This window comes from Cheilinus undulatus, linkage group 3 (assembly GCF_018320785.1).
Source record: "Cheilinus undulatus linkage group 3, ASM1832078v1, whole genome shotgun sequence".
Classification (NCBI taxonomy): Eukaryota; Metazoa; Chordata; class Actinopteri; order Labriformes; family Labridae; genus Cheilinus; species Cheilinus undulatus.
The window spans coordinates 15232514-15249109 of record NC_054867.1 but is presented as its reverse complement, the minus strand read 5'-3'; the positions used below and the strand labels follow the sequence as shown (position 1 = coordinate 15249109).

The 16596-nt window shown below is 37.4% G+C and overlaps 1 protein-coding gene across 1 annotated transcript in view; it reads right to left on the bottom strand.

Moving 5' to 3' along the window:
- Positions 1-16596, bottom strand: part of itpr1b (inositol 1,4,5-trisphosphate receptor, type 1b) — a 138652-nt gene that overhangs the window by 23971 nt on the left and 98085 nt on the right. The window contains exons 51-53 of the mRNA XM_041783677.1: positions 15615-15722; positions 14895-15126; positions 8778-8900 (exon numbers count right to left, since the gene is read on the bottom strand). Of these exons, the coding sequence (XP_041639611.1) occupies positions 8778-8900; positions 14895-15126; positions 15615-15722 (463 nt within the window). The remainder of the gene's footprint in view (positions 1-8777; positions 8901-14894; positions 15127-15614; positions 15723-16596) is intronic.

Genomic DNA, 16596 nt, shown 5'->3' with positions numbered 1-16596 from the left:
TTTTTTTTATGACTAGATCATATCTATCCAACTGTGAGAAGTTTGCAACCATCTTCAAACAAACAAGCTAAAGGATACACCCACTGATAGACATGAGTGAGGCGTGCAGTAGATACAACGATGTTGAATGAGGTTTGAAATGAAAAACCAAGCATGCATTTAACCTACATCACTGTCTTGGTGTCAAATTTGCCAAAAGTGCTTGTCATGCCAAAGCCCTGACATGACAAAGAAATACATTTGCTTAATACAGGTTTGCAAGCACTGAGCTTGATTATAGATGAGAGAATTTTGTGTGGAAGAATCCAGAACACAGTGTATTAAGTTTGCAAATAAGTGCATCCAAGTTACTTTAATTGCATCAATGCATTGCTCACTTGCATTCTTTCCCTAGTGCCTCCCACTTAACATGCATGGATGCAAGACACAAGGACACATTTTTTTTAGAGGCATAACACAAACTCTTCTGTAAACTGTCACTTAAAGCAACACGAGGATGTAATGACAGCGAGTGCTCATGTTAATAGTTATGATTATGAATTAATACAAACAATTATCAGAGGGTATTTTGTAGTCTTTATGATACTAATTAACTGGAATAATGGAGGTGTCATGGGACTAACTGGACGAAACACTGATGAAGGAGGGTTCCCACTTGACAACCCCTGTGAAGTGCGGGTTTCTTACTACCCATCAGTCTGCACGGTTGACTTGTGGAGGCAGATAGTAATGGATTAGGGATTTTTTTCCTGAATTTCCCTCTGAGCGCTGATCCTCTTTATAGTGCACAAGTATCTTGTGTTTCATTCAAAAACTGGTGCAATGATCATGGAAATCATACGGTTAAAGGCAGGTGCATGCTGATCATCTCTGTGTCAGCTGCTATTAATGTACAACAAAATAATACTTCATAAATATTATTTTAATTTTTAAGATATTTAGACAATCAAAAAAGGTGTAACAACACAGACTAAGCTGATGTTGAGATAAAAGGAAGGTTTCTCTCTCTCTTTGGGTTACCTGAACCACCAGTGGATTGGTTGGTGTGTGGGTATAATTTTGGTTGACCAAGTCTCCTTTGGTTGACGGCAGCCCTATTAGATAAACCTGTTAACCAGCTAGGTCAGTAAGCACAGACACTGATACCTTCATATTAGTGCTGACGTCTTACTCTAATAAAATGACATCTTTACTTAGAAAGAAGCTGGAGAAAAGATCTCTTGGAAGGCCTGTTAGAAGAATTTAGCACAGCATGACAACCTGCTGACGTTGAAATCAAACCAGTCCATAACGACACTTAATTTTCTGCTATTATCTAATCTGAGTGTGTGGGTTATATAAAATCTACCACACTGGCGGGTCAAATACTTGATTCTGACAGGCCAATTGTGCATAGCAATGATTAGCTATTTCTAAACTGATGACTATAATTCCATTAGCCTCATGCCTACTTCATTAAAGTTCCCTCTTGGTCATGAAGCCTTGCATAGCCATCAAATATTATCTTAGCTGTAGCTGCATTTTTTTCCTTAGCTATAGGACTGCCTTCAGTTTCCAGCCAACATTAGAGTGACCTGGAATGAACTTCTGAGCTCTCAGAAGACCTTTGACACTGAAAACCACATGGAGTTTCTAAAGCTTAGCTAACAACCTCTTTTTGTCTCTTCTGTTGTTAGGAAGTTAGCACAAAAGGGACCTCGCCGTCTGACCCCACACAGAACAATTGAAAGTGTATGTGAATCACAATGTGTGTCTTCTCTGTGCTACACTGCACTAGAACAATGCAGGCCTTAACGGCAGCGGCTTTTCACATCCCCACAAATACTGCCCTCAAGGAGAAATGAGAGAAACCAAAGGGAATTAGAGACAGCAAAACAAACAGAAAAATGAAACTGCAAATAAAGTGGTGCTTAGGTCTGTCACTCATTCCTTTGGCTAGTAGAAGTCTCCTGTCAGACAGAATTAAGGATCACATAGACATATCCCCGTGAAGGAATATTTTGCCTTAAATTTAATCTGTCATACCTTGTGACTCAACTCCAGACAGATTTTCCCAAACCTTAAACCTTTAAATGTAGGGCACATGACACGTCCTGACCAGAGGTTAATATGGTGTGGGGTACAAGGTCAAATATGTAGACCCTACAAAGGAACCAATTTATCTCTATAACAGGGAGTCAAACTAAGAATTTGTTGCATGCTCTACCCCTTCTTAGTTAACTGATTATTGAGAAACACTGACCTTTCAATGTCCTTGATGATGAGAGAAATCAATATACATCACATTTTATCAGAGGCTAAAAATTTCAAACAGATATAATGTTGAGGTTTGAAGTTGTAACATAGTCTAATTCAGCTTTAACAGACTTCTACTATCAGATGATTCTCATTCTTGTTCCTGCTAATACCATACTTTGTGCATGTATTTTATTTTGAAGTCCAGTTTAATCCATGCAAATATAATAATTCAGCTTTTTTCTAACTGCATGTGAATGCACCAAATGTGGACTAAATAACATGTTAATCTAGTGGTTGAACTTGTGGGTTGGGACCCAAAAGTGGGTCACAGAACTCTTCAAGCGAGTTGTAAATGTGTGCCTGGAAGACAAAGAAATTTTGCATGAAGTCTATAATGTTTGAAAGCTTTAAATGGATTTACGTCCCTATGTTCTATTTCATTGTGTTTTTCTTATGACAAGAATTTCATCTCCTCAAGATTTCGCTCCCCTCCCTTATTTTTTTTTTTGCACATTTGTCTCACTTAAATGTTTCAGATCAGATCATCAAACAAATTTTTTTTAAAGATTTATTTTTGGGCTTTTTTGTGTCTTTATTAGAGAGAGGACAGTGGATAGAGTCAGAAACAGGGAAGAGGGCGGGGAGGGACATGCAGGAAATAGTGCCATGGGGCCGGATTCAAACCCAGGTCGCCTGCGTATATGGTGCGTGCCTTAACCACTCGACTACCGGTGCGCCCCAGATCATCAAACAATTTTTAACTTCATTAATTAAAAGAATCACTGTGGAGGAATTTTGGCCCACTCTTCTTTGCAAAATTGTTTTAATTCAGCCACAGTGCTTTTGAGCATAAATGCAGAGTTTTTGAGCATAAACAGCCTGTTAAAAGTCATGCCACAGCATTTCAGTTGGATTTACGTAAGTCTGCACTTTGACTAGGCTACTCCGAAACCTTCATTTTATTTTTTAAACCATTCAAAGGTGGACTTGCTTGTGTGTTTTGGATGACTGTCTTGCTGCATAACCAAAATGCGACGAGCTCGAGATCATGAACTGAAACTCATCCTCTGTCAGGATTTTATGGCTGAGACCACAATTCATGGTTCCAACAATTACAGCAAGTCATCCAGGTCCTGAAGCAGCAAAAGCAACCCCAGACCATCACATTACCACCACCATGTTTGACTGCTGGTATGATGTTCTTCTTCATGATATGCTGTGTTAGTTTCACGCCAGATGTAACAGGACGTACACCCCTGTAAATGTTCAACTTTAGTCTTGTCAGTTCACAGAATATTTCACCAGAAGTCTTGGGGATCATCAAAATGTTTGTGGAAAAGCATGTGACAAGTGTTCTATTTGAACAGCAGTGGTTTTCGCCTTGGAACTCTCTCACAGATGTCATAACTGCCCAGTTCTTTCTTGTTTCTAAATCATGAACATTGACCTGAACTGAGTCAAGTGAGACCTGCAGGCCTTTAGATGTTGTTCTGGGTTCTTTTATGACATCTTGTCTGAGTCATTCATGTGCTCTTGGAGTCATTTTGCTAGGTTGGCCACTCCTAGAAAGGTTCACCACTGTTCAAAGTTAGATAATGGCTTGGATAATGGCTCTCACTGTGGTTCGCTGTGTCCCAAAGCCTTAGAAATGGTTTGTAAACCTTACCAGACAGATAGATGTCAATGATATTGTTTCTTATAAGTTAATTCATTATTTAACAAAGGGGTGGTGATTACCTTTTCCCATAGGGACAGGCAGGTTTGGATGGCTTATTTAATTAGGTGATCTTTGTTTAAGATTAAAATTTGTTTGATGGCCTGAAACATTTAGACAAGACAAAGGGGGGAATTGTTTTTCACAGCCCTGTATTTATCTCATTTTTACCAGATGCTAAAGTTGCTTTTCCTGTGATGATAAGATATTCCTTGAGAGCTCTAGAAAATTTTTAAAAAGTACACTGTCATCTGAAAATGGAATAAAATGAAAAAGATGCATGCATGTCCTCCCAGGGTATCTGTAATCGTTCACTTTTGAAACAGGCTTTTCTTTATTTCTCTTTGTTTATAGGCATTCTTCCTTCATTGGTCATCAAACTGCACAGTTTTTAATTAAATAAGTGTGAGTGGTTGAACATTGTGGAAATTTGAGTCACGATTTCTCATTAAGGAAGGGGTGCTGGATCTTCCTTTACTAGACCAGTTGAAAACCAATGGTCTAGACCTGGTCTTTCTGTAAAGCGACTGGGGTTAACATTTGTTACAAACCGACACTATACAAATAAAAACTGATTAAGAATTGAAATACTGCGGTATATTCTGACAATCATCAAACTAGTGAGTTTTTGTTGCGTGTGGGTATCTGCATCCTCTCAAATGGGTGCTACTTTCAGTGGTTTTATATTCCACCATGATAAGCATTTTACTGCACCTTCTACCTCGTGGGAAACCCGCATATATTTACATATATGCACGCAAACAAGACACTCAGAAGCACAAAATAAATTATCAGAAGTAGTACTTCTGTAAAAGAAGATTGAGAGCATGAGACACTAGATATCTGATAACATGTTAAGCCATGTCAGAGTGAAGCTCAGGTAAACTAAAGTATCAGTAAACAGGTCAGGCCCTTATAGAACAAATCCATCTTGGTCTTTTGTGACAGCACTGCAGCCTGAGATCCAAATCTCTTCGCTAGGATTACGTTCTTCACACACCACTTTAATGAAACAGTCTGGTTAGAGAGGTGTGAGGCGACACCCAAACCACAAGCACGGGAGCACAGAGCGTTCTCTTTAGTCCTGTGAAAACTTTATACACTTAACTCGGCTATGAATAAATGTGCAACTACGCATGTTGGCATGTGAATGCTGAATCACTTAAGAACGCATTCAAGCAACAAAGCTTCTAGTGGGGAATGCACTCCGCTTTTGGATTTTGTTTTCCAAAGTGGGCTTTAAGCCAATGAAAAGTTAAAGTTGATGGGGCAAAGAATCCTTAAATTAGTAACTGCACTGGTTTAGCATTGTGCCTTCTGAACTGACTAGACTTCAGTTAGAGAGGAAAAAACAATATACGAAGCATAACCAAAGCTATGGTTCTGGTTATGTTATGATTATGGTTCAACCCAGACAACAAGTGAATTGTTAAAGTCGCTTCAATAAGTATGATGTTTCTGTAAGCTTCATATTGAGGAGCAGCTACATAAGTCCTATAAGACTTTTCTTGCCACACAAACACAGATGCTGTTCTTTTCTTTAGATTTGTATCATCAGACCCAAATTTAATTGACTCAAGTCATGAGCTGGATGGCTGCACCACACTTGGCACAGTTCATGCAAGGTCAGTGGTTTTAAATGGTGGGTCAGGACCCAAATGTGGGTTTCAGAAATGCCTTCAGTGGGTCGTGAATATGTGCCTGGAAACAAATAAAGGCACGAGCCTTTGATGTATAGAAGTCCTTGGTGGATATACAGTACATCCATATGTTTTTTTTTTTTTTAACTGCAATAGTTGCAATTTGGATGTTTCTTGAGATTTTAACTTATCTTGATTTTTTGGAACAACAAAGCATTTCTTTAATGATGTTATTTTCTTAAGATTCAAAGAAAACATAAATCTATTTGTTTTCACGGTAAAACAGATCAAAATCATCCGGATTGATTCATATCCCCCCAGGGTTTACATAATGTTCTACTTTTAAAACACGTTTGTTTTGTCCTCTCTCATTATTCAATCATATTTTTTGCTGTATTGAAGGTCCAAACTGCATTTTTTTTCATTTGCTTTGATTGATTTTTTTCTTAATTTAAGGTGGCAATTTCTCTAAGTGGTGGTGAGTCATGAGGTTACACATGTTGAGAACCACTGCTGAATGCTTATACGTACGGTAGTTCTCATAGAGCAGTGCTTCTACCTGCGCTGCAGTGCTTCACTGACAACACAGTTTGCATTTGGGTCAAATAAGGAAAAACTGCACCCTCTTTTTTCTTTCTTTTGTTTTTTAAATCTAACATGTTGTATTTTTGCCGTTGGCATAGAAAAGTGTGGTTTTGTTAGAGGTGTGCTCATTTTCACACCTGGCAAGTTCTGCAGAAAGTTGGTGTTTGTCATTTTATTTTTTCAGAAACTTTCCCACACATAACACTATTATTCTCCCAGTAACGGACAGCTCTACTGCTGTCAGACTTACATGAAAAGAATTTCCATAGTAGTTCATATTAGTATGAACTCTTCTCTTGAATTAACGGTCTTCATCAAAGTCAAAGTAAGCATTTGCAGGCTGCATTTTCATGCTTTTCCCTCATCTTTAAGCTGTGGCAAATGCAATATTCATACAAATACATTTGAAATTTCTACTTCATTATCATTTCAAAACAGATATTATTCTCTAAAAAACCAAGTTACGTTTTTTACTTGCAGTCTTTGGATGGATGACATTAATGGAAAACAAAACTACGTCCATATGAATAATTTGCCCAAGAAAACCCTGCTCAATTTAAATAGAGTCTTTATGAAAACATGAACATGATGACTTGTGAAAAAGGATTACCTATACTGTTATTTGTCATGGTTACTGCCTGATATGCTGCTAGAGATTTTTTTTGACCTGATGTTACTTAAAGCAGTGGTTCTCAAATGGTGTGGCAATGTAATTCAAGGTGTACTCTGGAAATTTGTTCAACCATGTGTGATTACAATGACTAAACAACAATTAAAAAAATTGGAAACCTCTTAGAAAACTAGAGTTTTCTGTAGTATTTCTAGTCCATTCTTCCTCTCAACCATACAGCAGTGGCCTTTATTTCAGATGCATCTTTTTTAATAATTTGATGTAAAAATGGCTTGCATCAGGTACAAAAAGTTTTGGATTTGTTACTATAGATCGCTTTTATCAAGAATTGTAAATAAGGCTGATATGGCTGAAAAGTATGCTGCAAAATTTACATTCTAGCATGTACTTGTGTATTTAAGTTATTCCCTAACAGTGTACCATTATGAATTTGAACAACCATGCATTCTTACACTAACTATGCATCAGTGTTAATTTCATTGACTAAAACTGACTAAAAATGTTTGTCGACAGCCTTATTTTCCCTAACAAAAACTAAACTAAGACTAAGAAAAATAGATCTGTAATGACTAAAACTGACAAAAAGTAAGTTTAGTTATCATCAAGATGACTAAAACTGGGCTAAAATGTAATTTAGTTTTACGTCGGACATTTTGCATCCATGATATTTCTCCACTGGTGGTAAATCTGTAAAAAAAACAATGCAGCTGTATCTATTCTGTCTCTCAGCTGTAGAAAGCAGGGACCCCAGGTTTGGCAGAGTGCACAGAACACACTACCATGATCTGATACCAGATTTAGGCAAGAAAATTAAATGCTTGTTCTAAAAGTAAAGACTAAAAGGTGAGGACTTTTTTATGGACTAAAACTAGACTAAAATGTCTTGAGTTTTCATCAACTAAAACTAGACTAAAACTAAAAAGGGTAGAAATGACCAGAATTGGATTAAAACTAAAAGACATTTCGTCTAAAGACTAAGCCTTAATTAAAAATAGCTGCCAAAATTAACTATGCTATGCTAATTAATTAATTAATTAACTATGCTAATTAACGATGCTATGCATCAACTAAAGTTATTGTAAGAAAATTTAAAGAGGCAATGTTGCATTGATATGAAGATTACGCACCTTGAGATTTTGGCTTGATCTCAGGTGTGCCTAGAGCAAAAAAAAAGTTTGAAATCACTGACTTACAGGGACATTTCAGTATTTTTGAGGTTTGGTTGTATAAGGTAACTTAGTTTATGGCTGCCCCTTTATTCTTTTAATGCCTCATAATTAGACAATCTACAGTCGGTTAGATATGTTTACTTTATGAAAACACTGTCAGCTGGTGAAGTGGAAAACTGAGCTTAACTAACATTTTTTAGTTTAGATACTTGCTTCTTTTGACGAAACAGGCAGATTCAAACAGCTGTTCAGAAAAGCTTAAGTGGAAAAGCATGAAGCTTGCATTGCAAAATAGTGCTGAACACAGATGAAAAACACAACACCTCAAAAACTTTTCAACATAGCATACAATGTAGCCAACGCAGTTTTGGGGGCCATTTGTACCTAAAAACATGCTAAAATAATGTGTAGAAACCATACCCGTCTGCTACACTGAATAGCCTAGCTTCTCCAAGCACGTCCTGTTTGTAGGGGCAACAGTCACTGAAATCACTGGAGGCTAATGCCACTAGTATTGCCAAGTACCACATACATACCACCTTCAAAAATATCTATTATTATCTCTTTAATCATGTACTTTATCATTGTTTTACGGGAAAGCCTCGCTACCTTATTCTGTTTTTCTAACTAATAAGTGACCTGTTCGGTTAGATAGCAACTATTATCACAAGAGGCATGCAATTACAAGCAAGCACTTAACCCAAAATCAAAGCACTCACAAAACTTGTAATCACAACATTAAGACTGAAGCATTTTCAAGGGTTTCACCTGTACCAGTCTTGTCCCGTTAGCAGACTTACCTCCACGGACTCCTTCCAGCGGGTAGAAGAAAGCTACAAGTAGGTTCATGAGCACAGCCAAGTTAAAGGAAATGCTGCTCCAGAATGACATGTTCCTGGAGCACCAGTAAAGGATGGGCTGAGCTGGAGGACAAAATTGTAACACAGGTTACTTTTACATCAAAGGAAGCAAAATATGTACCGTAGCAGCACATAAACAAAAAACAGTTCATGCAGTAACTTCTCAAAACAAAACTTCCACCATGAAAGTGGAATGGGCTTTGGTTGATCAGTGCTTCACACCAAGAATAAAGGAAGAGTGGAGAATTTTTGCTTTTAATTAAATATGCATCTAATTTCATTCAAAGCTCAGGCAAAGAAAAATATAATCATAAGCAACAAAATTATGTGAATATATCATTCTATAATAGAAATAAATAATTCCATTGTTGTAATTTTAATGGGTTTCCCCACAAGATAAACATTTTTTAAATAATTCTTATCCCTTCAGTGTTGAGAGGAGATTACTTTTAGAGATTTAAAAAAAATAAATTTGGTGTGAAACACATTTATCAAACAAGAGCAGAAGGCTTCTGTGTGGATTTAAGTCAAACTACACTCTGTTCCAAATTAATATGCAAATACTATTCCAATTAAACAAACATTTGAATTTTAGTTTTTCAATTAACGTTTTAAATTGTGCTGCTTTCTCTGTCAGTTTCCATAACTGACATCAATCTCAGACAGGATTGATTAGTTTGCCAGGTGAGCCTAATTAAAGGGAAACTACTTGAGGAGGTTGCTCCACATATTAAGCAAGTCAGGTTTCATGCAATGTGGGGGAAAAGAGATCTTTCTGCAGGTAAAATATTGAAATAGTACCTTGCAAAAGGTATGAACACACTGGATATATTCTGAAAAATTAAGAGAGCTCATCAAATTTGTTCAGTTAAAAGGCATATTAAGGAAAGTTTATGTAAGGCATATTCCACTGAAGAGTAGCAAACAGGTATTTGGAGCTGCTGGTGCCTCTGGAGTCCCAAAAACCTCTCGATGCAGGATCTTCAAGGCTTGCTGATGTGGGTAAACTGATAAATATTGTTCTACAATGGATGGAGTTCTAGATGGTTGGTGGATGGCCACCATGTCCCATCAAGTCTGTAACATCAGCAAGGAAGTGGTGGAGTGATGTTTTGGGCTGGAATCACAGGAAGTGAGTGGCTAGGCCCCTTTAAGGTGCCTAAAGGTGTCAAAATGACCTCAGCAAAATATGTGGAGTTCCTAACGGCCCATTTCCTGCCATGGTATAAAAAGAAGAACCCTGCCTTCCAGGGTGAAATCATTTTCATGCAGGACGACGCACAATACCATGCTGCGAAAAAAATACCACTGAGACCTTGGCTACTATGGGCATAAAGGGAGAAAAAAATCCTGGTGTGGCCACCATCATCCTCTAACCTCAACTCTATTGAGAACCTGTGGAGCATCCTTAAAAGAAAGCTCTATGAGGGTGAATGGCAGTTTACTTCAAAACAGCAGCTCTGGGAGGCAATTCTGGCATTGCAAAGGAAATACAGGCAGAAACTATAACTGCACTTACAAGTTTAATGGATGAGAGAGTTGTTAACATGGTATCAAAGAAGGGCTCCTATTTTAATAAGGAACTTGATCTGAAAAGATGTTTTGATTAAAACAGCTTGAAGAAAAAATACCTCCTAATGCAAAAATACAACAAATTTCTGTTTTCCTTTAGAAACCATTGAGTGTTTTGAAACTCTGCTTTGCTTAATAACTTGGAACACTGCATTAAAGTTATTTTGCAAAAAAAAAAAAAAAAAAAAGCCATTGCCATCATTGGTAATTTTGGTGAATAACATTCAGATTACAACATAGCTGTCGAGGAATGAAACATCCTCTTGACTGCTAATTATACAGACTAAGAAAAAATGAGCAAAAAGCAGTATATGCATAATAATTTGGAACATGGTGTATTCACTCCAAAACTGTCACTCTAAAAGGAAAGTGCTGATAAACATCAAGCAAACTTGTACATTTCTAACTGTCTTGATACAGCTCAACATGCACACACACACACACAAATAGTCACTCAGGCTGCTCAGACCCTGGTCAGGAGATCAGAATTGTGGTCAATGCTATTTTGGGCCTCAGAGTTATTTTTTTGAAAAGTGGAACTGTGGTCGGGGATTTTTAGCAATACAAGGCACTTCAGAAGTGGTAAACGCCAATGGAAAAATACCTCCTCCAGCTGCGCTGATTCATTCAGATAGGAAAGAGATAGCTGCCATCACGTGTTATCATGCTATAAACAATCTTCTTTAAAGCCTGCCCATGAGACGGGCCAAAACATGCTCCTAACCAGTCACTTCCTTCTAATAGCTGAGAGACAATCAGTCAGGGGTTAATCAGGGACTGCCAAAGGGGAAGTAGTATTGTGATCAGAATGACTGTTGTGTATCTGTTTGGGTTAAGAAGTGAGCTGTCTGTAGGACATCACTGCTTTTTTTCCCCTTTCTTCCTGGCTTGCTGTTTCTAGAATTCACAAAATTAGAGGCACTGAATGTAGGAGCATTACATCAAATCAACAAGAAAGTAAAATTTGTAGGTTCATTAATCGCATTAAATTGGAAGTTGCCTTTCAGCCAGCTAAAACAGACAAGCCAAAGACTGTGATCACATGCCCACAGTTTGTACTTCCTTAGTGTCTGTGTGTTGTTTTGACTTTCAGATCTTCCTGCCCAAGGACCACACTTCGTGAATACACCTTTTCAAAGCCATCGTCTTTGGGCCATCTTATTTAAATTAAACGCAGGGTGATGGCTTCACACCAAACCCTTTTCTCCCAGAGATAATAATTCCATTTAACACTCATGACTTCTCAAACACAAGTTATCCATTGTTCACGCTGGCAAGTTCAGAATTTTATCTTAAAATCAGCCTCCACAGTAGCACGGGACAAAATGGGGGAATCATGCAAGAAAACTTTTGTTTGCCTTTGCCGGTCCGTTTCCCCTTTCCCAAAGAAACAAACTCTAGGGACCTGACACAGTTCAGTAATCTCCTTACCAAATATTACATGGACAAAATCCATTACATCACGCTCAGAACTGACAGCACTCTCTCCATCATCAAAGAACATGTTTCATAATGAGATCTCAGCCTTTAATACACTTAAACTGTATTGACATAAGTTGCTTATCAAGGTTCACATGCTTTCTCCACTTCCATGCCTCCAGGATTTGAAGTTGGGGGAGAAGAGTGCATCCCCTCTCAATGACTGAAGCTGGAATATTGCTGGATTCAGTTATCAGCAGTGGACTTCGATTGAGATCTTTCAAAAACTTTTGCAGATATGCATGACCATTACAGATGGATCAGTCATTTCGAATATTCTTTTGGCCATGAGGCAGAAGTGGCACTTATAGTAGGCGTTTGGGGGCTGAGTGCACCAGCTGGTCATATGCCTGGGCATAACTTTTTATCTGACTTAAAGCTAGACACTATGACTAACTTAAAGTTATACCCTGTGCAGTTAAGCTCTATTTATGTTACACCTAGGTGAAATTAATACGCCTAGGATGGAGCAGGCGTACGTTCCAAATGTCAGACTTATGAATGTAAAATGCAGGCTATAGAGAAGATCATGAAATGTATAAAACAATGGAAGCAAATCTTGATACAAATTTATCAATGAAAAGACCTGAAGATGAGAGAGGCGGAGAATCATCTGAGATCAGACTATACACCTAGAAGTTTACTCTGGCAGTCAGATAATAGAAAGATTTAATTTTAGCAAACTCTAAATAAACTGAGTAATATCCCCTCATTATTAGATGTGTCAGGTAAAAACATGGAGCTGTCCACGCCCTGCAGGTGTTGATTGCTGAGAGAACCGACATTTGTAAATCTTTTCTCTCTGTGTGTCATGTTTTTTTGTTGATATCTTAAGGGATGACCACGTTTTCTTAAAACCTGAATGTAAAGAATATTGATTATAATACAATATGAACATGAATATGAGCAATGTGATAATATCACATACAAGTTACTTATCACAGATGTAGGCTTATAATTACATATCAAAATATCAGCTGGAGTTTGGTTATCCACAACAACGCTGGTAACCACAGCAGTGATTTCCTTCCACATGTGGTGCTTCTGATTTTCTTTAATGTCCCTTTTAATCCCTTAAAGCCTGTTGTCACATATTTGATAAATACTAATTAATATGATCATAAAGTACTAAAAAAAACTTCTCAATACAATCTGAAAAATGATAAAAATGCCCTCAAGTGGATTATCAATAACCAAAAAACACCTAAAGTATCAAATGATATACAAAAATATACATGTTAAATTTTATGGAAATTTTGTTGTTTTTTTTTTAAATTTCAGTAAAAAGTGAAATAAACATTTAATTTCCGAAAAAACAGAATTTTCTGGCTAATACTTGTGTTTTCAGGGGTTAAGGCTAAAAAAAACAAATTATTAATTTTCTTTTATTTCTCTGACTTGGAGACTGAAACCGTGATAAGGGCAGCCGTCATTGCTGTATTAGGTACCTCCATGTTGTACATTCTGAGAGCGAGGCGGGGGTGTTATTTAAATTATGATTGTTTTCAGCCTCTGTATTTTATTAATGCCCACTCATTCGTATGCTGTGACTGAGAAATGATTCATATATCACACATGGGCCTTGTCATAAGATGATTTCCATACCCAAATTTGCACTGATTTCTATGTAAGTTTGATAAATGAGGGCCAGTGAAAGACACATTAATATCATGCTGGGCTATAAGAAGGTTCTTCGGAAATTATGACTTATCTTTAGGTTTGTGTTATCATAATTTTCAGTCGATTGTTTCTAGAAGTTAGACCAGGAGTGAAGTGTGTTACTCGGCAAAACTCACCTCTTTGAGAATGCTCACATGAATGCTCATGTAAGACTGGGTTAAGCCACTTGCTCTATGTTATACTTGATGCTGTCAGTGTAAAATTAAGCCACAAAGTCAGTCGTAGCAAAGTCGGACATGGGAGATAAGACCGGCTTCATTTACACGCAGCTGGTTCACTCAGCCCAAGAAGAAAAGAACAATAAGTCAGTAGAGTGATCTATTTAAGGCCGGCTAAAGGACAATTATTTTGTGACTTGTACATGCTTTTGCCTAATTCAGACTGGTAGCAGGCTAGAACAATAGTCCTACAGTTCTAACATTAACCATTTTTCAGTCATTATCTAGATGTCAAAACATTTTTTTCTTAAATTAGCCTCGTCTATTATGATGATTCCCAGTTAAAAGTCAAATAATATGCCAGGCATACAGCTGCTGTCCATTGCATTGAGCATACACAGTAAATAAATAGCTTTAGAGGAATCTAATAACGTCCACTAATGATGTTTCATTTCCACTTTTGTGGCTGAACCTGTTCACCTTCATTGTGTTGCTTGTTATGACTCAATCACACTAAAGATGTGAAGGAAGGTTTTGACAAGTTTCCATTTGAGAAATTTCCAGGGGAATTTTTGTTAGTTCTTTTTCACATAGGTTTTTACTTAAAAGGAATCCTGCATGATAAGACATACTGACCCTATTAACTTCACATTACTGTCTATTATATGTATGTGGTACAAAGAAACTAATCAGGTTTTGACATTTTTTGAGAAATTTTATGAAATACATTCACAGTTAGGCTGCCTTTATTTCTCCATGCACTCTGGGTATTGATGTCAATAGACCGCATTGTTCTTCTTCCAACATCATTTGGACTGAACCCACCTGGATTTACATCAAAGTAACTTCTCCCTTATTGTCTTCACTGAAACTGCACTTAGAAATTGTCGTCAAAGATGACAGTCTACATGCCAAACTTTTTTAATATTTCTTTGAAATGTAGGCATGTAGTATGTGTCTTTGTACCATGTTCATATAAAAACAATAATTTGCGTCAACATGACTTATTATGCAGCTAATCTAACATTTCTTGAGTATATCTGCCAAAGATGCTCTAGTGTCTGCATCAAATTCAGGGTGATCAGGAAGCAGGGGGCCTGGAGGAATGCAAGGGTAAAACATGCAAACCAGGAACTAAGAGATAAAAGAATAGAGGAGAAAAACGCACAGGGGACGGTGTTTTTGTTACCAGTAGCCTCTTGAGTACCTCGGAGCTTCTTCTGCCAGTTCATTTCATTGAAAAGGTCCTCAGAGCGCAGGAAGAAGTCATTGATTTTACTGCCTTGCTCATCCCGCTCTGTTGTGTAGTAAACACGCAGCTTGGATTCTTGGGTGAGGAACTCACAGATGTTCGGCACAGGGAAAACAATTTGTTCCATGGTGCGATCCAGTCGTACAATCTGGATGCAACAGAAGTAGCCACCATTTTATCCATTGTAGTAGGGAAATACAGCTTCATTAACACCTTCTATAAAGTCAAGCACTTAAAAACAACATTCATTTAAATGGTGTGACTGCTCTGATCTGAAACAAAGGGAGAAGTTGTTTTTTTAAAGGGGCTGATAAACCGAGCCAACAACTTCAGTCAGAATGCTTTTAATAATCTGCATACCTTCCTCTTGCTAGGTGCACACAAGGAAACATGCAAACATGCAAAGTCATACTGTCAAGTTACATAATGAGACTCAAAGAAAGCCAAGAAAAATACCTCTGCATGCAAAAAGCCAATAATAATGTCATAATATTTCTTATGATAAATGTGAGTTATTATGCAGATATAAAAAAAGGGCCTGTTGTTGAATAGTAAGAGAACAATTTAAAACAAAAAAGAGAAAAAAAACAGAAAAATCAGGTGGGGTATAGGTCTTACACAGATCTAATAACCAACCTCAATCTGAGCTGTGTGTTTGGCATAAAACTCCAGGGCCTCGTCTCCCTCTCCATAAGTCCCTCCTGGCTTCAACATGGCCTGCAGTTCCTTGTTGTGGCGGGCCAGCTGGAAAGTCAAACATCATCAAATTACTGAAACAAGAGTAATGACAGATTTTATTTTTGCAATCGTGTTTCTATGATCATCAGCACAAAGATTGGGTTTCACTGCAAAAGGTCATCTCTACCTTCAGATAGGTTTTTTCCATGCCAAGTGGCCCTTACTTATCTTAATATTCTATTCTGTCCTGTGGTGTGCCTCTAGGTTCTGTCCTAGGGCTGATTTTATTTTCTCTGTATGTGCTTCCATCAGGACATTTTATAGGCTGATTTTTACACAGATGACTTTTAGATGCAGATTTCTCTTAAACTTGATGACACAGACTAACAGACTAAACTGAATGTCTGCTGATGATCAACATTTTCTTCAAACTGACACTTAAACAGAGGTCCTTATTGCTGCCTCAGGCACAATTGCCTCTAACTGTATTTAGGTCTGTTCAATGTTGAGATCAAATCTAAAATCCTTGAAGTGATTACTGACCAGACATTAACCCTTTTGCATTTCTTTCATTTAGGAAACATTGCTAAAGTAAAGGATATTGCTGCACAAGCCAATAACTTAATGTTAAGTCATGCTGTATCTTTCTGCCTTGATTATTGCAATTCCCTTTTTACCTGGCTCAGTAACTGTGCACCAAATCTCATGTTCTGTTAGTATACTTCACCACAATACACAGCATGATTCTAGACAGGATATTGTTGTCTAAAATTGGGCTGTTCTTAGCAGAAGTGAATTCAGTTTAACCGTCTCCTTTGTTTCTTCTACTTCTGTTTTAAAAGCATATTGCAAACAGACGTTTTGCAATAATCATCAGAATTTGAAAGTTATTTCCAACCACTATTGAATTCATTTAAGTTGGATTTTATTTTGACATGAT